Source organism: Tripterygium wilfordii, chromosome 13, assembly GCF_013401445.1.
Source record: "Tripterygium wilfordii isolate XIE 37 chromosome 13, ASM1340144v1, whole genome shotgun sequence".
NCBI lineage: Eukaryota > Viridiplantae > Streptophyta > Magnoliopsida > Celastrales > Celastraceae > Tripterygium > Tripterygium wilfordii.
Window position 1 is genome coordinate 16,106,649 of NC_052244.1, and position 22,215 is coordinate 16,128,863.

General features: G+C 38.3%; 2 protein-coding genes across 6 annotated transcripts; both read left to right on the forward strand.

Moving 5' to 3' along the window:
• The first annotated feature begins 2,267 nt into the window (after positions 1 to 2,267).
• LOC120013151 lies at positions 2,268 to 20,604 on the forward strand. 5 transcript variants are annotated; one of them, XM_038864869.1, is made up of 8 exons: positions 2,951 to 3,144; positions 3,318 to 3,939; positions 4,055 to 4,200; positions 4,324 to 6,151; positions 6,265 to 6,430; positions 9,253 to 9,350; positions 17,784 to 17,787; positions 20,593 to 20,604. In XM_038864869.1, exons 4-6 carry the CDS (start codon positions 4,355 to 4,357, stop codon positions 9,270 to 9,272), a joined length of 1,983 nt encoding a protein of 660 aa, XP_038720797.1. In that variant the 5' UTR covers positions 2,951 to 3,144; positions 3,318 to 3,939; positions 4,055 to 4,200; positions 4,324 to 4,354; the 3' UTR covers positions 9,273 to 9,350; positions 17,784 to 17,787; positions 20,593 to 20,604. The 5 variants fall into 5 exon arrangements, with proteins under 5 accessions (XP_038720795.1, XP_038720797.1, XP_038720793.1 ...); XM_038864865.1 differs by lacking the exons at positions 17,784 to 17,787; positions 20,593 to 20,604 and adding exons at positions 6,789 to 6,858; positions 9,132 to 9,155 and having other exon boundaries at positions 9,253 to 9,330; XM_038864870.1 differs by lacking the exons at positions 17,784 to 17,787; positions 20,593 to 20,604 and adding exons at positions 6,789 to 6,858; positions 9,132 to 9,155 and having other exon boundaries at positions 2,952 to 3,144; positions 6,292 to 6,430; positions 9,253 to 9,314.
• Positions 10,011 to 14,032, forward strand: LOC120013152. Its single transcript, XM_038864871.1, has 4 exons — positions 10,011 to 10,221; positions 10,331 to 11,755; positions 13,325 to 13,730; positions 13,832 to 14,032. The coding sequence occupies exons 2-4, from the start codon at positions 10,350 to 10,352 to the stop codon at positions 13,835 to 13,837; spliced, it is 1,818 nt and encodes a 605-aa protein (XP_038720799.1). The 5' UTR covers positions 10,011 to 10,221; positions 10,331 to 10,349; the 3' UTR covers positions 13,838 to 14,032.
• Positions 20,605 to 22,215: the final 1,611 nt, after the last annotated feature.

The window sequence follows — 22,215 nt, forward strand, 5'->3', positions numbered from 1 at the left end:
TCCTGTGTGCAATGGAATTCGACCATCTTCGGGTTCTTATTATTTATAGAGATTTGCGGAAAAGGAAGAGCTTGATAGCGAGGAATGTTGTGCAAATGCTGCATATGATCTCCGGAAGGATTCCTCCCTCCGGCTGCGAAAGAAATGTTCCAGAAATCCAGGCAGCCGATTTCTAAGGGCCTCTAAAATACAAGTAGCGAACCATGACTGTAAGTCAGAATCCTTTTCTATCCTAAAATCAAAATGTAAATTTAGGCTGCTGAATTGATTGGATTGTTGAGACTCCAACGCGACACAAGACACGGTACAGAGACAAATAAAGGATCCACAATGTTGCAAAGCAACATTATCTGAGTTTTTACTTCAAAAATGAGTTGGATTCATTAAAATCAATTGGAATTTATTACGTATATTCAATTTCGTCATTCATTTCAATTTCGTCATTCATTTCTGTATAGGATCATATGTTCATTAATTTTTATTAAATCCATATATATATATATATATATTTTTTTTTTAATTAGTTCGACTTATTTCTTTAGGATTTCCTCTTCGCTTTATACTCTTTATCATATATAAATTTTTTTCAGATTCTCCTCACCACTGCATCGCTCCTCACTGTCAATTTGCTAGCTCTATGTTGTACATACTCATACTATCTTAAATGTTTTTCTCGTAACTTATCTTCGATTGGTGTTATTCTTACATTTGATTTAATCATCTCATTTCATGTAACTCACTCATTAGTTCTAACACTAGTTACGACTCATTCATACATATCATTAAAGTAATTTCTCCACCTCTCGTTAATTCCTATGTCTTTCACCAAAATTCTATCATCTATATCTTTGATGCATTTTACATGATTTAACTCCTTAGGTTTCCTTTCTCGTGTTTTAGCTAGTCTGTAAATTGTTTTTCTTAAATTTCTTGTATCTAACTTGTTACATAACTCAAAATATACTTTATGACATGCCTCTTCTATATTCTTCTTTGCTTCTTTTTCTGATACTTTGTATGTTTCATAACTATCACTGTCCCTATCATTATGCAACTTCTTATAACATTATTTCTTAATCCTAATGATTTTTTTTAACATTCTCATTAGCCATTCCATTATCATGTTTCTTTGCGTTTAGGTATAGGGCATTCCCATTCACCATTCACTTTTTTAACACACAAGTTAGATTGTCGAATATCTCACAAATTGAAATGAGATGTAAAGAGGGATAGGAATAATTAAAAAAAACAGAGAAAAAGAAAAAGAGATGAAAAGAGAGGCATATGGTTGTTAGCATTTTGGATATTGAAGTAACATTTTGTCTGTTTTTTGGGACAGCTCAATACTGGTTTGCACGGCTTTGTCTTCCTACGCCCGGCATCAGTTCATACTAGTTTGAGCTTAGAAAAAACGTTTGTTATTAGTTTGAAAGTTTGACCTATTATATTCTCTATTTTCACATCTCCCCCTGCGTGCGATATGAGACAAGACAAGAGATTTAGTCTCATCACCACTCGGTAGCTCGCTCAATAACACCAAACTTGACGTTGCTAGCTCGCTCAGCAACACAAAGCTTGCTATTGCAGTCTTGCAGAGACTTGTGTTGAATATTTGTCCAATGTATCACAAATGTAAAAGAGATGTAAAGAGGCATAGGAGACAAAAAAGAAAAAGAGATTAAAAGAGAGGCATATGGGTTGTTAGCAGCATTTAGGATCTTGGGGTTAGTAAGTTATTGCGGCAAGAGATGATAATAGCTCAATTGGGTTCCAAAGTTGTGGTTCATGACTCTCGAGACTCCAAGTCTCCAACACGAGGCAAAGCATATGATGGTTAAAAAAAGGAAGTTCGAATCTTTGTAAAGAATTTTTAAATTATATTTAAAAAAAAAAAAAAACAAAACACACAGAGAGAGATGTATTTAAATCATCCCTTGGCAACGTGAAACAGGACCAGAGACTCCATCATCACTTGGTAGCTTACCTAGCAATACCTTCCCGAGGCTTGTGGGCCTTGCTCACTCAAGCCGAGTACTATAAATTCCCTTCAAAAATTATGGTTCATGAGCGAGCTTTGGTCCAATTCAATTAAATGTGAGATTCTCTTCTTTGTGTGGATGTTATCTCTAACAGTAGTCCTACAGATTTTGGTAGAGACAAATGTAGAACATTCTGAATAATTGTTTTGTGTCATTGTGTGTGTTTTGGCATTGCAGTTTAATCTAACAGAAAGCAATGGAATTGGTGAAGATCTAAGGAACTACTACTAGTCTAGACTTGGACGACCAAGAATCTCGAAGAGCAGTGACGGACGGCTGCTGGAGCATCTTCGACCCCCGACCAACGAGTGTCAGATTTAACTGTAAGAAATACTTTTTTTACCCGTTCTCATTTATCAGATGAGTATAATATGATCATGAGCTAAAAGCAGCTTAATTTTTTTATAATATTTTGGGTGTTCATGGGCAATTAATTTCACACTCTTGAAGGGGAAGGAGAAGGAGAAGGAGAAGAGGACAGCCAACAATGGAGGTTTATTCTCAATGGTGGAGGAAACTGTGGAAGGAGTGGAACGTGCGCGCGAACACTTGTTTTGCTAAGCCTTACATTTCAAATACTTCTTATATGTTTTGGCAGTCGTGGAAAGTATAATCGTAAGCGATGGCTCAGAATTGTGGTTTGGTGTGCATACTTAGCAGCAGACTCCGTGGCCACTCTTGCTTTGGGTGCAATCTCAAGCGAACTGATAGAAATTTATGACAATTCTGGCAACGTGAATCCAGATGTTACATGGACCCAAATATGATATAAAATAAAAAATAAAAAATGCCATGTGGAATAAAAAAAATGATATGGAATTTAAAATTAAAATAAAAAAGAAATGTGACATATATTAACAAAAAAACAAAAATAAAACCCTACAACTTCCTTTTCTTCTCTCCCAGCCGCCACCACCATCCCCACCCTATCCACCTCCACCTCCACCTCCACCTCCACCCTATCCCAGAGACTCCATCATCACTTGGTAGCTTACTTAACAATACCTTCACGAGGCTTGTGGGCCCTGCCCACTCAAGCCGAGTGCTATAAATTCTCTTAAAAAATTATGGTTCATGAGCGAGCTTTGTTCCAATTCAATTCAATGTAAGATTCTCTTCTTTCTTTGTGTGGATGTTATCTCTAACAGTAGTCCTACAGATTTTGGTAGAGACAAATGTAGAACGTTCTGAATATTTCCTAGCCTCTTTCTTTCTTTTCCCCATTATTTGCTTGTCTACATACATATTGGATGCTCACATCAATAAACTATTATGCAGAAATGGAAGATCATCAGTGATGTTTGGCTGGAAATGCTCCTCGATCGACGTTGCATCTCAATGAAAAGGAAAGGAGCATGCACAGCAATTGAGACGAGCTAGGTGGAGAGTTTCTTACTCATGTTTGGCTTCTCATGGTACATCTGGGTCTTACTTGATAGATAGAGTTGTGATCCATGAGTTAATAATTATTGGTGTGAGATTCCAAGTATGTTAAATGTGTTCAAAAGTCATCATAACTCCTGTGTCTTAGTGCTTTTCTGGAGTCAGCTTTGGCAGCTATGGAAATGCTGACTTTGTATCCAAATCATGTTGATGTCTTCTCCATATTTACAAATACTAAATCAAGGTCTTGGGGACATGTGGTTGTTGGAATTTTGGATCTTGGAGTTTGTACGTAATTGGCTCTTAAACACGTACATGCTGGTAATACAAGAGAATATATATATATATATATATATATACGGATTAAAATAGAAAGTTGGAACCTTCATAAGACTTTTCAAAGTAATTACTGCTACTAGTCTAGACTTGGAAGACCAAGACTCTTCGAAGAGCTGTGACAACGGCTGCTGGAGCATCAACCACTTCGATCGCCGATCCACGAGTTTCAGATTTGACTGTAAGAATTACTTTCCCCCATTCACTTGTTTCTAGTTGTGAATTAAATATTCCATTTTTATAATATTTGGGTGGGTGTTGTTTATTGTGTCATTGTGTGTGTTTTGGCATTGCAGTTTAATCTAACAGAAAGCAATGAAATTGGTGAAGATCTAAGGAACTACTACTAGTCTAGACTTGGACGACCAAGAATCTTGAAGAGCAGTGACGGACGGCTGCTGGAGCATCTTCGACCCCCGACCAACGAGTGTCAGATTTAACTGTAAGAAATACTTTTTTTACCCGTTCTCATTTATCAGATGAGTATAATATGATCATGAGTTAAAAGCAGCTTAATTTTTATAATATTTTGGGTGTTTATTGGCAATTAATCACACTCTTGAAGGGGAAGGAGAAGGAGAAGAGGACAGCAGACAATGGGGGTTTATTCTCAATCGTTGAGGAAACTGTGGAAGGAGTGGAACGTGCGAACAGTTGTTTTAATAAGCCTTACATTTCAAGTAGTTCTGGTATGTTTTGGGAGTCGTAGAAAGTATAATCGTAAGCTATGGGTCAGAATTGTGGTTTGGTGTGCATACTTAGCAGCAGACTCTTTGGCAACTCTTGCTTTGGGTGCAATCTCAAGCGAACTGCTAGAAACTTATGACAGTTCTGGCAAAGTGAATCCGGATGTTGAGCTACATGCATTCTGGGCACCATTTCTGTTGCTGCACTTGGGTGGCCCTGATACCATTACTGCCTATGCTTTGGAAGACAATGAGTTGTGGTTGAGGCACCTTCTTGGACTGCTTTTCCAGACAGGAGTCACAGTTTTTGTCTGCGTCCTAGCATGGACAGGGTCTCGTCTTTCAGTTCTAGCCATTCTGATGATTTTGGTTGGATTTTTTAAGTATGGGGAAAGAACATGGGTACTTTGGTGTTCCAGTAGCGAGCAGCTGGAGAACTTCTGGTCATTCAAAGTACATAGGAGATTGCTTGATGTTAATGATGTTTCTCTTGTTGAGGAGGCTATAGTTTCTCAAGAAGGTACAACATTTTTGGCTTCCTTGTTGATTCCGTTTGACATGCCTAGAATATTAAATGTAGGACGTGGTAGTTTCGAATTGGACGACGTACTAGAAGCACCAGCTGAAATGATTAGCAAACTAATTGAAGAAGAACTTGGGTTCATGTACGATTTGCTTTACACCAAGGCGATGGTGGTGTATACTCCGTGCAGCTTAGCCATGCGGTTAATCGGTTTCTTTCTAACTTGCACAGTACTTGTTCTCTTCTCTATTGGATTAACTCAAAAGAATAGTTACTCCAAGGTTGATCTTGCAATAACTCTTGTACTGCTAGTTGGAGCTATTACAATAGATCTATATGCTGCATTTGCGCTATTCTCCTCGAATTGGATTACAGCTTTATTGTATATGTATGGACTGACCCAGAGGAACTCTTGCTACAAAATCATTGTTTATTGCCAAAAGTACTTGAACAAAAGTCCATCGTGGTCTAACTCAATTTCTCAATTCAGTCTGTTACGCTTCTGCTTTGGAGAAAAGCATGTCAGATTTGATTGTGTCCTGAAGCACTTCCCTAGAGTTCATGGGAAACTGAAGAGACAAAAGCCTATAACTTACACAAAAGTTACTGATACTTTGAAGGAACATATTATCCGTAAAGTGCAGCAGAAACATAACGAAGCTCGATCTTCTGAAGGTGACATATTGCAACTATTAATGCAAGTAAATGTAGACGGTGCACTACAGGAGAACAGTTGTAGTGAAGAACTCAATCCATACAAAGGGAGACAGATCTGGGAGAATATCATTGTCTGGCACATTGCTACTGAACTTTGCTACTACTTGGAAGATGCAGAAGCAGCAGCAAACGTTCAACCAAAGCAGCGTGAAATCAGTCTTCACATTTCGCAATATATGTTGTCTCTAATGGTCGTACATCCCTCCATGTTGTCCTTAGTAAATGTGGCTAAGGATTCATCAATGTTATTTTTTCAGATAGCCGTCAAAAAATATGAAGAAATGTCTAAAGCCATTTCACTACCGATTAGAAAATCAGACGATTTCCGTAAAGTTTACAAAGAATTGCGATTACACCACCAACCTACAGGAAATGTCGCTGATTGCTTTGGAAGTGGAGGAGAATATCATATTCCTGCAGCGGTTTGGCTTTCATTAAAATTGGACGAGATTTCAGACAAGGAAATGGTAAATATATAGCATTATTTCCTAGCCTTTTTTTTTTTCTTTTTTCTTTCCCCTCAATATGTGCTTGTCTACATATATATTAATTGGTGATGCTCATATCAATAAATTATTAGTCGTTTTATTTATTTGTGGGTACACAGAAATGGAAGATGATCAGTGATGTTTGGCTGGAAATGCTCCTCCACGTTGCATTACGATCGAAAGGAAATGATCATGCACACCAATTGAGACGAGGTGGAGAGCTTCTTACCCATGTTTGGCTTCTCACGGTATATGCGGGTAATGGTTGATAGATAGGGTGGTGGTCCATGATTTAATAATTATTGGTGTTGTTACTGTGAGATTTCTCCTAGAATGTTATTATGTTAAAAAGTCTCGCTATCATAACTCGTGTGTTTGCCTTTTTATTTAGGCTTAGATGCATTGTTTATTGATGTCAATGTAATGTTTTTCATGTTAATTGTTGCGTCTTTGGTTATTTCTATGTTCTTCTAGTATTTACAGTTGTACCAGTGGAGAGATTAAGTGTCTTGTTGATTCCGTCTATGTGCTTATAGTTTACGTATATTATGTTGGTCTCCGACCCTGTTCACTACGGAAATTTTGCGCACTGCATTTATTTTTACCAACTTGCTGGATTGTGGTCCATCCATGTTTTGGCTCATCAGAATGTAGGAAACTAAATGGGGATTAAGCCTCCATTAAGGGTGTTCAAAGAATTGACAGTTCAGTTTCGTAAAACCAAAATTTTTCGATTTGAGAAAAATAAAAACCAAACCGAACTGTTTTATAACTAAAATCAGATCAAAATCAAACTGTTGAGTATCGATTTCGATTTTTCGGGTTAAAACTCTCATGGAGACAAATTATGTCATTGTACAAAAAATTATTAACAAAAGAAAAATTCATTACTCTGTTTTATAAATTACAAACAATCATTTTCATACTCAAAATCCAAATAAGATATCATGTACTTTAGATATTCATTTTTATTTATTTAAAACAATTAAAAGCGGAAGACATTAATACTTTTTTTTTGTCTGGCAAATATCTAGTAACAAAACAAACGGTATAATTGAGAACGAAATATAACCCATACATAATTTTACCCTAATACAACTAAAAATATCTCTCTTAAAGCTAGGCCAAGAGGATAAGCATAAGGACATAGACAATGCAACATAAAGCTGCGACCCTTTTGACCTAGATCTAGGTCACCTGTGCTCAGGTTAATGTAACTTTTAAATCGGTGAATCCCCAACCGGATAGTGTGATAGGCTTGTGGAAATTGATTCATTGGCATTAGACATAGAAGAATCAAGTAGCATATCCATCGACCGTTTATTGATTTCCATCGTTGTTGACTGTGATGAGTCATCAAAATAGATCTAAAGTCAGATCCATTACAAACATACCCAAGAGTGCCTTTCTTTGAAGAACCCTTACTAAAAATGGAGAAATCGTTTCTTCCAAAACATAAACCTGCAAAAGAAGCAAAGTTCCAAATAAACATGTCAATCGACCAATAAAATGTTTCATCAAGAAGATACAGGGATATAACCTCTGAAAATAAGGTAGAGAAATACAGAAAAATAGTCATTTAACTAAAAAAGTTATAATAAATTTGAAAAGAGACTTCAGATTAAACAGATCTATGGAGGAGGAGGCAGTAGACCAAAAAAGGTCTGAAAGTTTCTAATTTTCTAGAGAGGGAAAGAGTCTTGAGTAACTGTGAGAGACAAGCCCTAGATCTACTTCAGCGATTACTCTATCGCTGTGTGCAGGCCAATTTGTAAGTTTTTGTGTGATTTGTGGCTTCTTTTATTCGGATTACAGGGCTGAGGAGAAAGGGTATCTCGTTCCGGTTCAATCTGAGAGGTTTATGGGGTTAAATTTCAATGGGTCTGGCGACAACTATGAAATTGAAAGGGTAGTTTTTTGGGAGAGAAGGGAGACGTGTATGACGGGGATTGGGTTTGGGATGAGAAATATCCTTTGTATCAGTCCAAAGAAAAATATTTATGGTCCAATTCAAATTCAATGCGAGATTTTTGTGTGGATGTTATTTCCAACAGTCGTCCTACAGATTTGGGTAAGAACAAACGTAGAACATTCTGATGGGTTGCTCTGTCTATTCTGGCATTGCAGTTTAATCTAACAGATAGCAATGAAATTGCTACCTCTGGTCTAGCCATTCTGATGATTTTGGTTGGACTTTTTAAGTATGGGGAAAGAACATGGGTACTTTGGCGTTCCAGTAGCTCGCCGCTGGAAAACGTCAGATTTGATTGTGTCCCGAAGCACTTCCATAGACTTCATAAGAAACTGGAGCGACAAGGGTCTATAACTTACACAGAAGTTATGGACACTTTGAAGGGACATGTTATCCGTAAAGTGCAGCAGAAACATAACGAATTTCATTCTCAAGCTCAACGTGTCCTATTGCATGGAAATGTAGACGATGTACTAGAGAAGAACAGTTGTAGTGAGGAACTCAATCCATACAAAGGGACAGACATCAAGGAGAAAATCATTGTCTGGCACATTGCTACTGAACTTTGTTACTACTTGGAAGATGCATAAACAGCAGCAAATGTTCAAAAATTAATATTTGTGGAGAGTTGGGTTTATTAGGCTTACTTTGTATTAAAAGAAATCAACTTATATTGAAATTTGGGTATATTTAATAAATTGTTTTCAAAAATTAAGGGCGGGCTGGGCCTACATTGGCTCCGCCCCTGTCTCTGGGTCATATATCCCTTCATGTTGTCAGCAAATGTGAAGGTGGATTTATTTGAAAACACTTGTTGTTCTGTCGGTAAAATTTATGAAGCCATTTCTGTAGCCAGATACATTTCGCTACCCATTAGAAATCAGAAGATTTCCATGAACTTTACAATTATTTGCGATCTGACCTGCCACTTCTTGCTTTCCAGATGGAGGTCTTATTTCTGCAGCAGTTTAGCTTTCATTAAAATTGGATGAGATATCAAACAAGGAAATGGTAAATAGTAATATTTCCTAGCCTCTTTCTTTCTTTTCCCCATTATTTGCTTGTCTACATACATATTGGATGCTCACATCAATAAACTATTATGCAGAAATGGAAGATCATCAGTGATGTTTGGCTGGAAATGCTCCTCGATCGACGTTGCATCTCAATGAAAAGGAAAGGAGCATGCACAGCAATTGAGACGAGGTGGAGAGCTTCTTACTCATGTTTGGATTCTCATGGTACATCTGGATCTTGCTTGATAGATGGAGTTGTGATCCATGAGTTAATAATTATTGGTGTGAGATTTCCTAATATGTTAATGTGTTAAAAAGTCATCATAACTCCTGTGTCTTAGTGCTTTTCTGGAGTCTGCTTTGGCAGCTATGGAAATGCTGACTTTGTATCCAAATCATGTTGATGTCTTCTCCATATTTACAAATACTAAATCAAGGTCTTGGGGACATGTGGTTGTTAGCATTTTGGATCTTGGAGTATGTACGTAATTGGCTCTTAAACACGTACATGCTGCTAATACAAGAGATAATAACCCAATCGGGCTTCAAACTTGTGGTTCATGAGACTCCAACAAGACGCAAGACACATACAAATGAAGGATGCATATATATATATACATATATGTACGGATTAAAATAGTAAGTTGGAACTTTCATAAGACTTTTCAAAGTAATTACTGTTACTAGTCTAGACTTGGAAAACCAAGACTCTTCGAAGAGCTGTGACGACGGCTGCTGGAGCATCAACCACTATATATATATATACGGATTAAAATAGAAAGTTGGAATCTTCATAAGAATTTTCAAAGTAATTACTGTTACTAGTCTAGACTTGGAAGACCAAGACTCTTCGAAGAGCTGTGACGACGGCTGCTAGAGCATCAACCACTATATATATATATACGGATTAAAATAGAAAGTTGGAACCTTCATAAGACTTTTCAAAGTAATTACTGTTACTAGTCTAGACTTGGAAGACCAAGACTCTTCGAAGAGCTGTGACGACGGCTGCTGGAGCATCAACCACTTCGATCGCCGATCCACGAGTTTCAGATTTAACTGTAAGAATTACTTTCCCCCATTCACTTGTTTCTAGTTGTGAATTAAATATTCCATTTTTATAATATTTGGGTGGGTGTTGTTTATTGGGAATTAATTTCATTCTTGAAGGAGAAGAGGACAGCCAACAATGGAGGTTTTTCCGCAATGGTTGAAAAAATTGTGGTTCAAGTGGAACGTGCGAACATTTGTTTTAGTAGGCCTTACATTTCAAGTGGTTCTTATATGTTTTGGCGGTCGTAGAAAGTATAGTCGCAAGTTATGGATCAGAATCGTCGTTTGGTGTGCATACTTAGCAGCAGACTCTGTGGCAAATCTCGCTTTAGGTGCAATCTCAAACGAACTGGTATTTTGTGACAGTTATTCTGACTCCCTGAATAACTTTGAGCTAAAGGTATTCTGGGCACCATTTCTGTTGCTGCACTTGGGTGGCCCTGATACCATTACTGCCTATGCTCTGGAAGACAATGAGTTGTGGTTGAGGCACCTTCTTGGACTATTTTCCCAGACGGGACTCACAGTTTATGTCTGCCTCCTAGCGTGGACAGGGTCTCATCTTTCAGTTCTAACCATTCTGATGATTTTGGTTGGTTTTTTTAAGTATGGGGAAAGAACATGGGTACTTTGGCGTGCCAGTAGCGGGCAGCTGGAGAACTTCCCCTCAATCAAAGAAGAAAACAAACTGGTTGGTGATAAAATTATTTCTCATGTTAGGAAGCCTGAAGTTCCTCAAGAAAGTATAGTATTTGTGGCTTCCAGGTTGATTTTCTTTTACATGCCTAGCATAGTACATGCAGGACGTGGTGAATACCTGTATGAAACTATATCGGACTTCTTACTAGAAGCACCAGCTGAAATCATTAGCAAACTAATTGAAATAGAACTTGGGTTCATGTATGATTTGCTTTACACCAAGGCAAGGGTGGTGTATACTCCCTGCATCTTAGCGTTGCGGGTGATGGGTTTCTTTCTAACTTGCATAGTACTTGTGCTCTTCCCTTTACGAGTAACTCAAGATTATTATTATTATTATTATTATTATGATTACTCCAAGGTTGATGTTGCAATAACTTTTGCACTGCTAGTTGGAGCTATTACAACAGATCTATATGCTGCATTTGCACTACTTTCCTCGAATTGGAGTACAGCTTTGTTGTATCCACTGACCCAGAAGAACTCTTGCTACCAAGCCATTGCTTACTGCCAAAAGTACTTCAACAAAAGTCCATTGCCATTGTGGTTTAACAAAATTTCTCAATTCAGTCTGTTACGCTTCTGCTTTGGAGAAAAGCATGTCAGATTTGATTGTGTCCTGAACCACTTCCCTAGAGTTCATGAGAAACTGGAGAAACAAGAGTCTATAACTTACCTAGAAGTTACAGATACTCTGAAGAGACATATTATCCGGAAAGTGCAGCAGAAACATAAGGAATCTCTTTCTCAAACTCAAGGAGTCGTATTGCAAGGAAATATAGACGATGTACTACAGAAGAACAGTTGTAGTGAGGAGCTCAATCCATACAAAGGGAGAGATATCTGTTGGGTTTGAGAAGGGAGAGAAGTAGAGAACTCAAAATAACTTTAGAAAATATTCACTCTCTTAATTAATTCATTACAAACATCACAGATATATAGAAATACAATGGAGAACACTCTAGAAGAGTGTGTACACGTGGAGCCACATTTGGAAGCAGTGAAGATACGTGGAGCTCATTTCTCCACATAAAATACTACATAGTCATATTTCCAACACTCCCCCTCAAACTCAAATTGATATACAATATGAGTTTGCTAAATACAATCCAACCCAAAGAAAATAAAATACACCACACCCACAATGGTGTCTAAACTATCCATCCTATTTGTTACATCGAACTCATGCTCAGAGGTACTAATCCACTTGTCACATCCCTTCGTGTGCTCAGAGGTGGTAATAGACTTGTCATGATCGCGTCCGTGTACTCAGAGGTAGGAGGTTTAAAATTTTTATTTCCGGTTGGATCTTAACTAGTTCCATGAGATCCTCGGGAGAATAGTCGCAACAAATACAACTCCATGACTACCATCAATCCAAGTGGAGACCACATGCTAGCCCACCACATCAATCAAACCCATTTTTACTCCATTTTTCTCCACCTCTCCCATCATCACTTTTTCTTCTTTCCACGCATGCTCTCCCATTAATATCACTCTTTTTCACATAAAACAAAACATTAAAATATTCAATTACACCATCTCTCTGCTCCTCCATTTCTCCATCTTTTCGTGCTTTCTGCTACTCTACAAAAACTGCAAATGACTCCTCTTCCTTCAAATTTGCCAAACGTGCCAAGACCTCCGATTTGGTCCATGACACTGCCAAATACAACAACTTCCTTTCTTCACAACACAGCAGATTCTACTGCAGTGCCACTTATTTGGAGTCTAAAAGAGTAACAATAGCAAGCCTTTACAACTTCTTCAAGACGCTCGACGCACTTCCAAATACAACCTCTGCCTTTTGTTCAGGGACAATAACAACCCTTTCCCAGAGCCCTTCAACAACATCAGGTCTCTTTGTTAGACCCCTCCATACAGACCACGTTGGTCCTTCACCATAACAACCTCTTTTAGGCTGTCTAACATACCGGCTCCTCGGAACAAGACTCATGAAGCACCTTCTGCTCCACCAGAAGTACTTGGATCGGCGCCATAGCTGATTTAGGAACATTGATGGAAGGACAGAGTTTCAACATAACACACATACTCTACTGCTACTACAGCTACTAGGGGGTGGTAAAACCATATGAACACTACCTGCCACCACCACCCACCTCCCCTAGAAGCAGTGGTGGCACAACGAAAAATTCTCACAGGGCCTCTAAGATCAAGAAGCTCCGATACCACTGTTGGGTTTGAGAAGGGAGAGAAGTAGAGAACTCAAAATAACTTTAGAAAATATTCACTCTCTTAATTAATTCATTACAAACATCACAGATATATAGAAATACAATGGAGAACACTCTAGAAGAGTGTGTACACGTGGAGCCACATTTGGAAGCAGTGAAGATTCGTGGAGCTCATTTCTCCACATAAAATACTACATAGTCATATTTCCAACAATATCAAGCAGAATATCATTGTCTGGCACATTGCTACTGAACTTTGTTACTACTTGGAAGATGCAGAAGCAGCAGGAATTGTTCAATCAGAGCAGCGTGAAATCAGTCTTCACATTTCGCAATATATGTTGTCTCTCTTTGTCATACATCCCTCCATGTTGTCAGCAAAAGCGAATGTGAAGTTATTTGAAAAAACTTGTTCTTCTGACAGTAAAATTTATGAAGGAATGTCTAAAGCCATTTCACTGCCGATTAGAAAATCAGATGATTTCCGCAAACTTTACCATGGATTGCGATCTTATGACCAACCTACAGAAAATCCGGCTGATTGCTTTACAGAGGGAGGAAATCTTATTCCTGCAGCAGTTTGGCTTTCATTAAAATTGGATGACATGTCAGACAATGAAATGGTAAATAGTATTATTTCCTAGCTAGCCTCGTTCTTTCTTTTCCCCGTTATTTGCATGTCTACATACATATTGGATGCTCACATCAATAAAATATTATGCAGAAATAGAAGATAATCAGTGATGTTTGGCTGGAAATGCTCCTCTACGTTGCATCTCAATGGAATGGGGACGAGCATGCACAGCAATTGAGACGAGGTGGAGAGCTTCTTACTCATGTCTGGTTTCTCATGGTACATCTGGATCTTGCTTGATAGATAGGATGGTGATCCATGAGTTAATAATTATTGGTGTGTTGGTGTGAGATTTCCTAGAATGCTAAATATGTTAAAAAACATAACTCCTATGTTTGCCTATTTAGTTAAGACTTGGATATATTGTTTAATATGTCTTAATGCTTTTTTTTCTCAAGTGTGCTATAGAAAACCCTACTTTGTATCCAAATCATGTTGATGTCAATCTAATGTTTTTATGTTAATAATGTTTGCATTCTGGGCACCATTTCTGTGGCTGCACTTGGGTGGCCCTGATACCATTACTGCCTATGCTTTGGAAGACAATGAGTTGTGGTTGAGGCACCTTCTTGAACTACTTTTCCAGACAGGAGTCACAGTTTCTGTCTGCCTCCTAGAGTGGACGGGGTCTCATCTTTCATTTCTAACCATCCTGATGCTTTTGGTTGGACTTTTTAAGTACGGGGAAAGAACATGGGTACTTTGGCGTGCCAGTGGCGAGCAGCTGGAGAAATTCCCCTCAATCAATGAAGAAAACGCACGGCTGCTTGGTGCTATTCTTTCTCATGCTAATGATCGTACGCTAGTTTCTCAAGACAGTATGGTATTTGTGGCTTCCTGGTTGATTTTCGTTTTCATGCCTAGCATAGTAAATAAACCACTTATTGCATTCCTGAAAAGAAATGTGTGGTTCTTACTAGAAGCACCAGCTGAAATGATTAGCAAACTAATTGAAGTAGAACTTGGGTTCATGTACGATTTGCTTTACACCAAGGCCAGGGGTGGTGTATACGCCATGCAGCTTAGCCTTGCGGGTAATCGGTTTCTTTCTAACTTGCATAGTACTTGTGCTCTTCTCTATTGGAGTAAGTCAAAAGAATGGTTGCTGTTCTACACTACTGTGTTCTCCTTGCTAGTTCTGAATCTGTGTGAGATTCAAGCTGAAATCTTTTTGTATTTTGTGAGAGGTTCAGGTGCAGGAACTTGATCTAAGTTAAGCTGAAACTGTGACCAAGTTGAATTCTCTGTGTTTGATTTCTTCAGTTGGTATCGGAGCCGTATTTCTTTAAGGGTCTGTGGTCTTGATCAAAGGTTGATTGAAGCTTGGGGTAAGTCTCACTTCTTTGGTTGTAATCTGGAAAAATGTCTCTGTCTTCACTTCCTCCTCCTCCAGTTTTCAAAGGTGAAAATTTTGATTATTGGGCAGCAAGGATGGAATCCTTTTTTATGGCTCATAATCTTTGGCATTTGATTGAGGAAGGGTTTGTTCCTGATTCTTTGTCAGAAAACCCTACTATGCAAGAACTTAAAGATTTCAATGAATTGAAAACTAAGAATTTTAAAGCTCTTATTTTCCTGCAATCTGCCATAGATGATAAAATATTTCCTAGAATTGTTGATATCAAGGTAGCTAAGGCTGCTTGGGATAAACTCAAAGAAGAATTTCAGGGGAGTGCAAGAGTTAGGCAGCAGAGATTGTTAACTCTTAAAAGAGAATTTGAATTGCTGAAAATGAAAGATTCAGAGACTGTAGGTGATTACTCAGATAAACTAAGTGGAGTTATTAATCAGATGAAGTTGCTTGGGGAATCTGTTTCAGACTACAAGGTAGTTGAAAAGATGTTGATAAGCTTACCTGACAGGTTTGAGGCTAAGGTCTCAGCAATTGAAGAATCCTGTGATTTGACTAAGCTCACTGTTGCTGAATTGTGTAGTAAATTGCAGGCTCAAGAACTGAGATTCTCTAGGAAAGATGAAGATGCTTCAGAAGGTGCATTCCATATGAAGCATAAGTCAAAGCAGTTCCGTGTTTTTAAAGATGGTAAAAAGAAGAAATTATTTGACAAAGGTGGAAAGGGGAAGTCCAAGGAGGGGTCAACTGTTGGTGATCAATTCAAGTCAGGCCAAGACAGTTTTCCACCTTGTCCACACTGTAACAAGACTAATCATGCTGAGAAGTCTTGTTGGCAGAAGTATGGTAGGCCTCAATGCAGATATTGTAAGAAATTAGGGCATATTGAAAAGTATTGTAGAGAAAAGCAAAATCAAGGGCAGTCTGGTGGTTCTGCTGGTTCTGGTGGTTTTAGTGGCTCACATGAGGCACATTATTCAAGTGAACAACATAAATCTGGGCATGATCATCTGTTTATGGCTGTTTGTAGTTCACTTTCTACTGGGAAGGATGCTTGGCTCATTGATAGTGGTTGTACCAATCATATGGCCAAGGACATCAACATGTTCTCTTCTTTGGATAGAAGTGTCAAGACTAAAGTTGTTTTGGGTAATGGAGATGTGGTGCAAGCAGAAGGCAAGGGTGATGTGGCTTTGAGTACTAAGAAAGGTACCAAATTCATTCCTGATGTGTTATTTATTCCTCAATTAAAAAAGAATTTGTTGAGTGTTCCACAAATGATGAAAAAAGGGTATTCATTAGATTTCAGTGATTTGTGTTGCACTATAATTTCTCCTACTGGTTGTGAGATTGCTAAGGTGAAAATGGTTGACAACTCATTTCCATTAATTGCAAACTCTGTCAGTCATAGTGCTTATGCTATACAATCAGATGAGTCTTGGTTATGGCATAGCAGGTATGGCCATTGTAACATGAAATCTTTGAAGTTAGCTTGTGATCAGAATTTGATTAGGGATTTGCTGGTTTCACATGTCAGTGATGAGGTATGTGTTGCATGTCAGTTTGGGAAGCAACATAGACAATCATTTCCAGCTAGTTCTACATGGAGAGCTAGTGAGAAACTGCAGTTAATCCACACTGATGTGTGTGGTCCAATGTCTATTCCTTCTATTAGTCAGAACAAGTATTTTGTTTTGTTTATTGATGATCTCACTAGAATGACTTGGGTTTACTTTATTTCAAGTAAGGCTCAAGTGTTCTCTGTATTCAAGAAGTTCAGGAGTTTGGTTGAAGCTCAAAGTGGGATGAAGATCAAGTGTGTTAGGTCTGATAATGGAAAGGAGTATACCTCAAATGAGTTTGATAAAGTTTGTGAAGATATGGGTATTGCACATCAGTTGACTGTTAGTTATTCTCCTCAGCAAAATGGTGTGTCTGAGAGGAAGAATAGAACTGTTATGGAGATGGCTAGGTGTATGCTAGCTGAAAAGAAGATGTCAAAACAATTTTGGGCTGAAGCTGTGTATACAGCTGTTTATCTTCTAAATAGACTTCCTACAAGGTCTGTACAGGAGATGACACCAATTGAAGCTTGGTTTGGAAGTAAACCCTCAGCTAAGCATTTGAAGATTTTTGGTTCAATATGTTATTCACATGTTCCTTCTGTAAAAAGGAGCAAGTTGGATCAAAAGGCTGTTTTGGGAGTGTTTTTGGGTTATGCATCTAAATCCAAGGGTTACAGGATTTATAATCTGCAAACTGAAAAGATCACAGTGAGCAGGGATGTAATTGTGGATGAATCAACTTACTGGGATTGGGAAAATAAAAAATCTGTGAAGTGTTCTGGTTTGTAGCGTCTGTCTGACTCTAATAGCAGCTGTGATTCAGTTCCAAAGGCTCAGAATGAAAATTTAATTGATGATGATGAAGATGATGAGTCATCTGCCAAGAAGATGAAGTCTTTGGCAGAAGTGTATGAGCAGTGTAATGCTGCCATTGCAGAACCATCTAGCTATGTTGAAGCTGCTGAACATGAAGAGTGGAGATTAGCTATGAAGGAGGAGTTAGACATGATTGAAAAAAATTCTACTTGGAAGCTCACCTCCAGACCTAGTGACAGAAATGTTATTGGTGTGAAGTGGGTGTTTAAAACAAAACTGAATCCAGATGGCTCAGTGTTCAAACACAAAGCTAGGTTGGTTGTCAAGGGTTATGCACAGCAACCAGGGGTGGATTATTCTGATACATTTGCTCCTGTTGCTAGGCATGATACTGTGAGGCTTCTCATTGCACTTGCAGCTTATCATGGCTGAAAAATTTTTCATTTGGATATTAAATCTGCCTTTCTGAATGGGGTATTAAATGAGGAGATATATGTTGATCAGCCTAAAGGGTATGTTGCTGCTGGGAGTGAACATAAGGTTCTCAAGCTCAACAAGGCTCTTTATGGCCTGAAACAGGCTCCTAGAGCCTGGTATAGCAGAATTGATTCTTTTCTGCTTGATCAAGGATTCAGCAGAAGCAAGAATGAAGCAACCTTGTATATTAAAAATGGTGATGATCATTTGATAGTATCATTGTATGTGGATGACTTTCTGGTGACAGGGAGTAATCTTAATTCTGTGGAGGCTTTCAAAACTCAAATGAAGAATGAATTTGAGATGTCTGACCTAGGTTTGATGAAGTATTTTCTTGGGATGGAAGTTCATCAGAAAAGTTCAGGTATTTTCCTTTCACAAAGGAAATATGCTTGGGACATTTTAAAAAAAATTTAATATGGAGAAAAGTAAACCTGTTGCTACTCCACTTGCTTTGACTTATAAGTTATCTTTGAATGAAGAAGATCCAGATACTGATGTCAAGACATATAGGAGTTTAGTTGGGAGTTTATTGTACTTAACAGCTACTAGGCCTGATTTGATGTATGCAGCTAGTTTGTTGTCAAGATTTATGAGTTCTCCAAGTGAAGTACATCATGGGGCTGTCAAAAGAGTTCTGAGATACCTAAGAGGCACTGTGGACCTTGGAATTAATTTTCTGAAGGGTGTTGGAGGTGTTCTTGAAGGTTATGTGGATAGTGACTATGCTGGTAGTGCAAATGATTTCAAAAGCACAACTGGTTTTGTTTTTTCATTTGGTTCTGGAGTAGTTTCATGGAACTCTAAGAAGCAGGATATTACTGCTCAATCAACAGCAGAAGCTGAGTATATAGCTGCTGCTGCTGCATCAAACCATAACATGTGGTTGAGGAAGCTTCTGTCAGATTTGGAGCATGATCAAAGTGATGCTACTGTGATGTGGTGTGATAGTAAATCAGCCATTGCCATTGCTGATAATCCAGTTCAGTTTGGCAAGACTAAGCACATGAATGTCAGGTTCCATGCTGTTAGAGAAGCACAAGAAGCTGGTTCTATTCAGATGGTGCATTGTAGGTCTGAAGAGCAACTAGCAGATATGTTTACGAAGGCTTTGCCTAAGGGTCAGTTTGAGTTTCTGAGAAAACTTCTTGGAATGTCCAGACTTAGTCTCAAGGAGGAGTTTGTTGGTTTTTGAGACTTAAGTCTGCTTTTGTTTGTATTACTTATGATTATCTTAGTCAATGTTTGACTAAGACTTGTTTACTTTCTTTTGTTTATGTGTACTGTTGTTTTTGTTTTTTATCTTTTTGTTTTCTTTATGTATGAAAAAGGTGAGCACGAGAGATTCTTCTTGTCGCTCTCTCTGTGCAAGAAAAAAAAAAGAGAGATCTTGTTCTACACTACTGTGTTCTCCTTGCTAGTTCTGAATCTGTGTGAGATTCAAGCTGAAATCTTCTTGTATTTTGTGAGAGGTTCAGGTGCAGGAACTTGATCTAAGTTAAGCTGAAACTGTGACCAAGTTGAATTCTTTGTGTTTGATTTCTTCAGTTACTCCAAGGTTGATGTTGCAATAACTTTTGTACTGCTAGTTGGAGCAATTACAATAGATCTTTATGCTGCATTTGCGCTACTTTCCTCGAATTGGAGTACAGCTTTGTTGTTTAGACTGACACAGAATAAATCTTGCTACCAAGCCATTGCTGACTGCCAGAAGTACTTGAACAAAAGTCCATCGTGGCCTAACTCAATTTCTCAATTCAGTCTGTTACGCTTCTGCTTTGGAGAAAAGAAACCTGTCAGATTTGATTGTGTCCTGAAGCACTTCCCTGGAGTTCATAAGAAACAGGAGCAACGAGAGTCTATAACTTACACAGAATTTACGGATACTGATACTTTGAAGGGACATATTATCCGTAAAGTGCAGCAGAAACATAACGAATCTCGTTTTGCAACTCCTCAAGGAGTCCTATTGCAAGGAAATGTAGATGATGTACTACAGAAGAACATTTGTGAGGAACTCAATCCATACAAAAGGAGAGATATCAAGGAGAATATCGTTGCCTGGCAAATTGCTACCGAAATTTGTTACTACTTGGAAGATGCGAAAGCAGCAGGAAATGTTCAGCGTGAGATCAGTCTTCACATTTCACAATATATGTTGTCTCTGCTGGTCATGTATCCTTCCATGTTGTTAGCAAAAATGAATGAGGATTTATTTGAAAACGCTTGTCATTCTGCCATGAAATTTTGTGAAGCTGAACCCAGATACTGTTCACGACCGATTACAAAATCAGAAGATTTCCATGAACTTTACAAATATTTGCGATCTTTCTACGAATGGAGATCTGATTACAAACGTAGAGCGAGCAAATGGCGCTTCCTGGTTTACAGATGGAGATCTTATTTCTGCAGCAGTTTTGCTTTCATTGAAATTGGATGAGAAAACAAACAAGGAAATGGTAAGTAGTATTATTTCCTAGCTAGCCTCTTTCTTTCTTTTCCCCATTATTTGCATACTGGATGCTCACGTCAATAAGCTATTATGCAGAAATGGAAGATGATCAGTGAAGTTTGGCTGGAAATGCTCCTCGACGTTGCATCTCAATGGAAAGGAAACGAGCATGGACAGCAATTGAGACGAGGTGGAGAGTTTCTTACTCATGTTTGGCTTCTCATGGTACATCTGGATCTTGCTTGATAGATAGGATGGTGTTGGTGTGAGATTTCGTGGCATGGTAAAAAGTCCTGTTATCATAACTCCTGTGTTTGCCTATTTAGTTAGGCTTAGATATATTGTTTTTATGGAGTGTGCATTTGTACCCAAATCATGCATGTTGATGTCAATGTAATGTTTTCATGTTAATGGTTGTCTCTGGTTATGTCTATGTTCCTCTAGTATTTACAATTGTACCAATGTTTTTTTTTTTGTTTGAACGAGTGTCTTGTGAATTATGTTTTTGTCGTAAAACCTTTGGATTACCTTTACAACGACCAAAATTTACAATGAATATATCATCATGTGAAAGAAGATTTACGTATATTATGTCTGTCCCTAACCAGACCCACTACAAGAACCTTGTGCACAAGGGTTGTTGTTTACCTTTTCACTATTTTTTTCCCCCCAATTTCCTGACCTTTCATTTTCTTTTCTTCATCCACTAAAACCATTTGAGCAAGGTTCATGTTAATGGCTGTGTCTCTGGTTATGTTTATGTTCGTATAGTATTTACAGTTGTACCAGTGAGGAGATTAATCTTTTTTTTTTTTTAGACGAGCATCTTGTTAAATATACGGATTACCTTTACAATTCTTTCCACATTAACGGACACCTTACATGTCTCTGAACCCGCTCACTGCAAAACCATTTCCACACATTCCTAAGCTGGGCTTACTTTTTATGAGTAGGAGATAGGCCCATGAAAATTAACACTAATGGACTGAGCTTACTTTTTATGAGTCCAGGAGATAGGCCCATGAAACTCAACTAGGCCCAAAAGGCACTATAAAAGGACGACCTGTTGTTGTTTGTCATTTTCCCGTCCCTAATCCTATCCATTCCAAAAAAAAAAAAAGGTATGCCACAGCTCTTTCCACCCAATCGAGTGCGCCAAGTCAGCAGTTTTTTCCTGCTCTCAGTATCTCTTCTATATCCACTACATCTTTCACAATAAACAAAATAAAATACCGGAAAAAGTTAAAATACCAAGAAAAAAGTAAAAACTGGGGGAAGGGAGAGACTAGAGAGATGCTAAAACGAGGGAATCGGGTGATTCCAACTTCGATCTTCCCGATGAGGTACTGCAAGTCTTACCGTCTGATCCAAACGAGCAGCTCTGTGTGGCCCGCAAGATCACTTCCATTGCGCTCTCGACGCTTGTATCCCTTCCTGAATCTGAGTCCTCATCTCTGCGGAGAAGATAACAAGGACCTTTACGCAATATTTGAGGGTTTAATCAACCGTAACGTTCATCGAAACTGCTCACATCATGAACGGTATCTGAACTTTGTCAGGACAGCTACTGGTGATTTTTTTTTTCTCATTCATTGTTGGAAAAGTATTCAAGTGTGATGATTGCTTCCCGGCATCACCCATTTTTGATTTTATCTTTATAATTGTAGGCTTGTAGCTGAGAGACCTAAATGGCTCGTCAGAATATCAAATGGACTGTAATTTCGATGACCCTTTTGTATCTACCACCACTTTGTATATGGCAAGTTCACTAGTCTCGGTGCATGGGTCTTCCCCAGGTCAAATCAGTTCACAT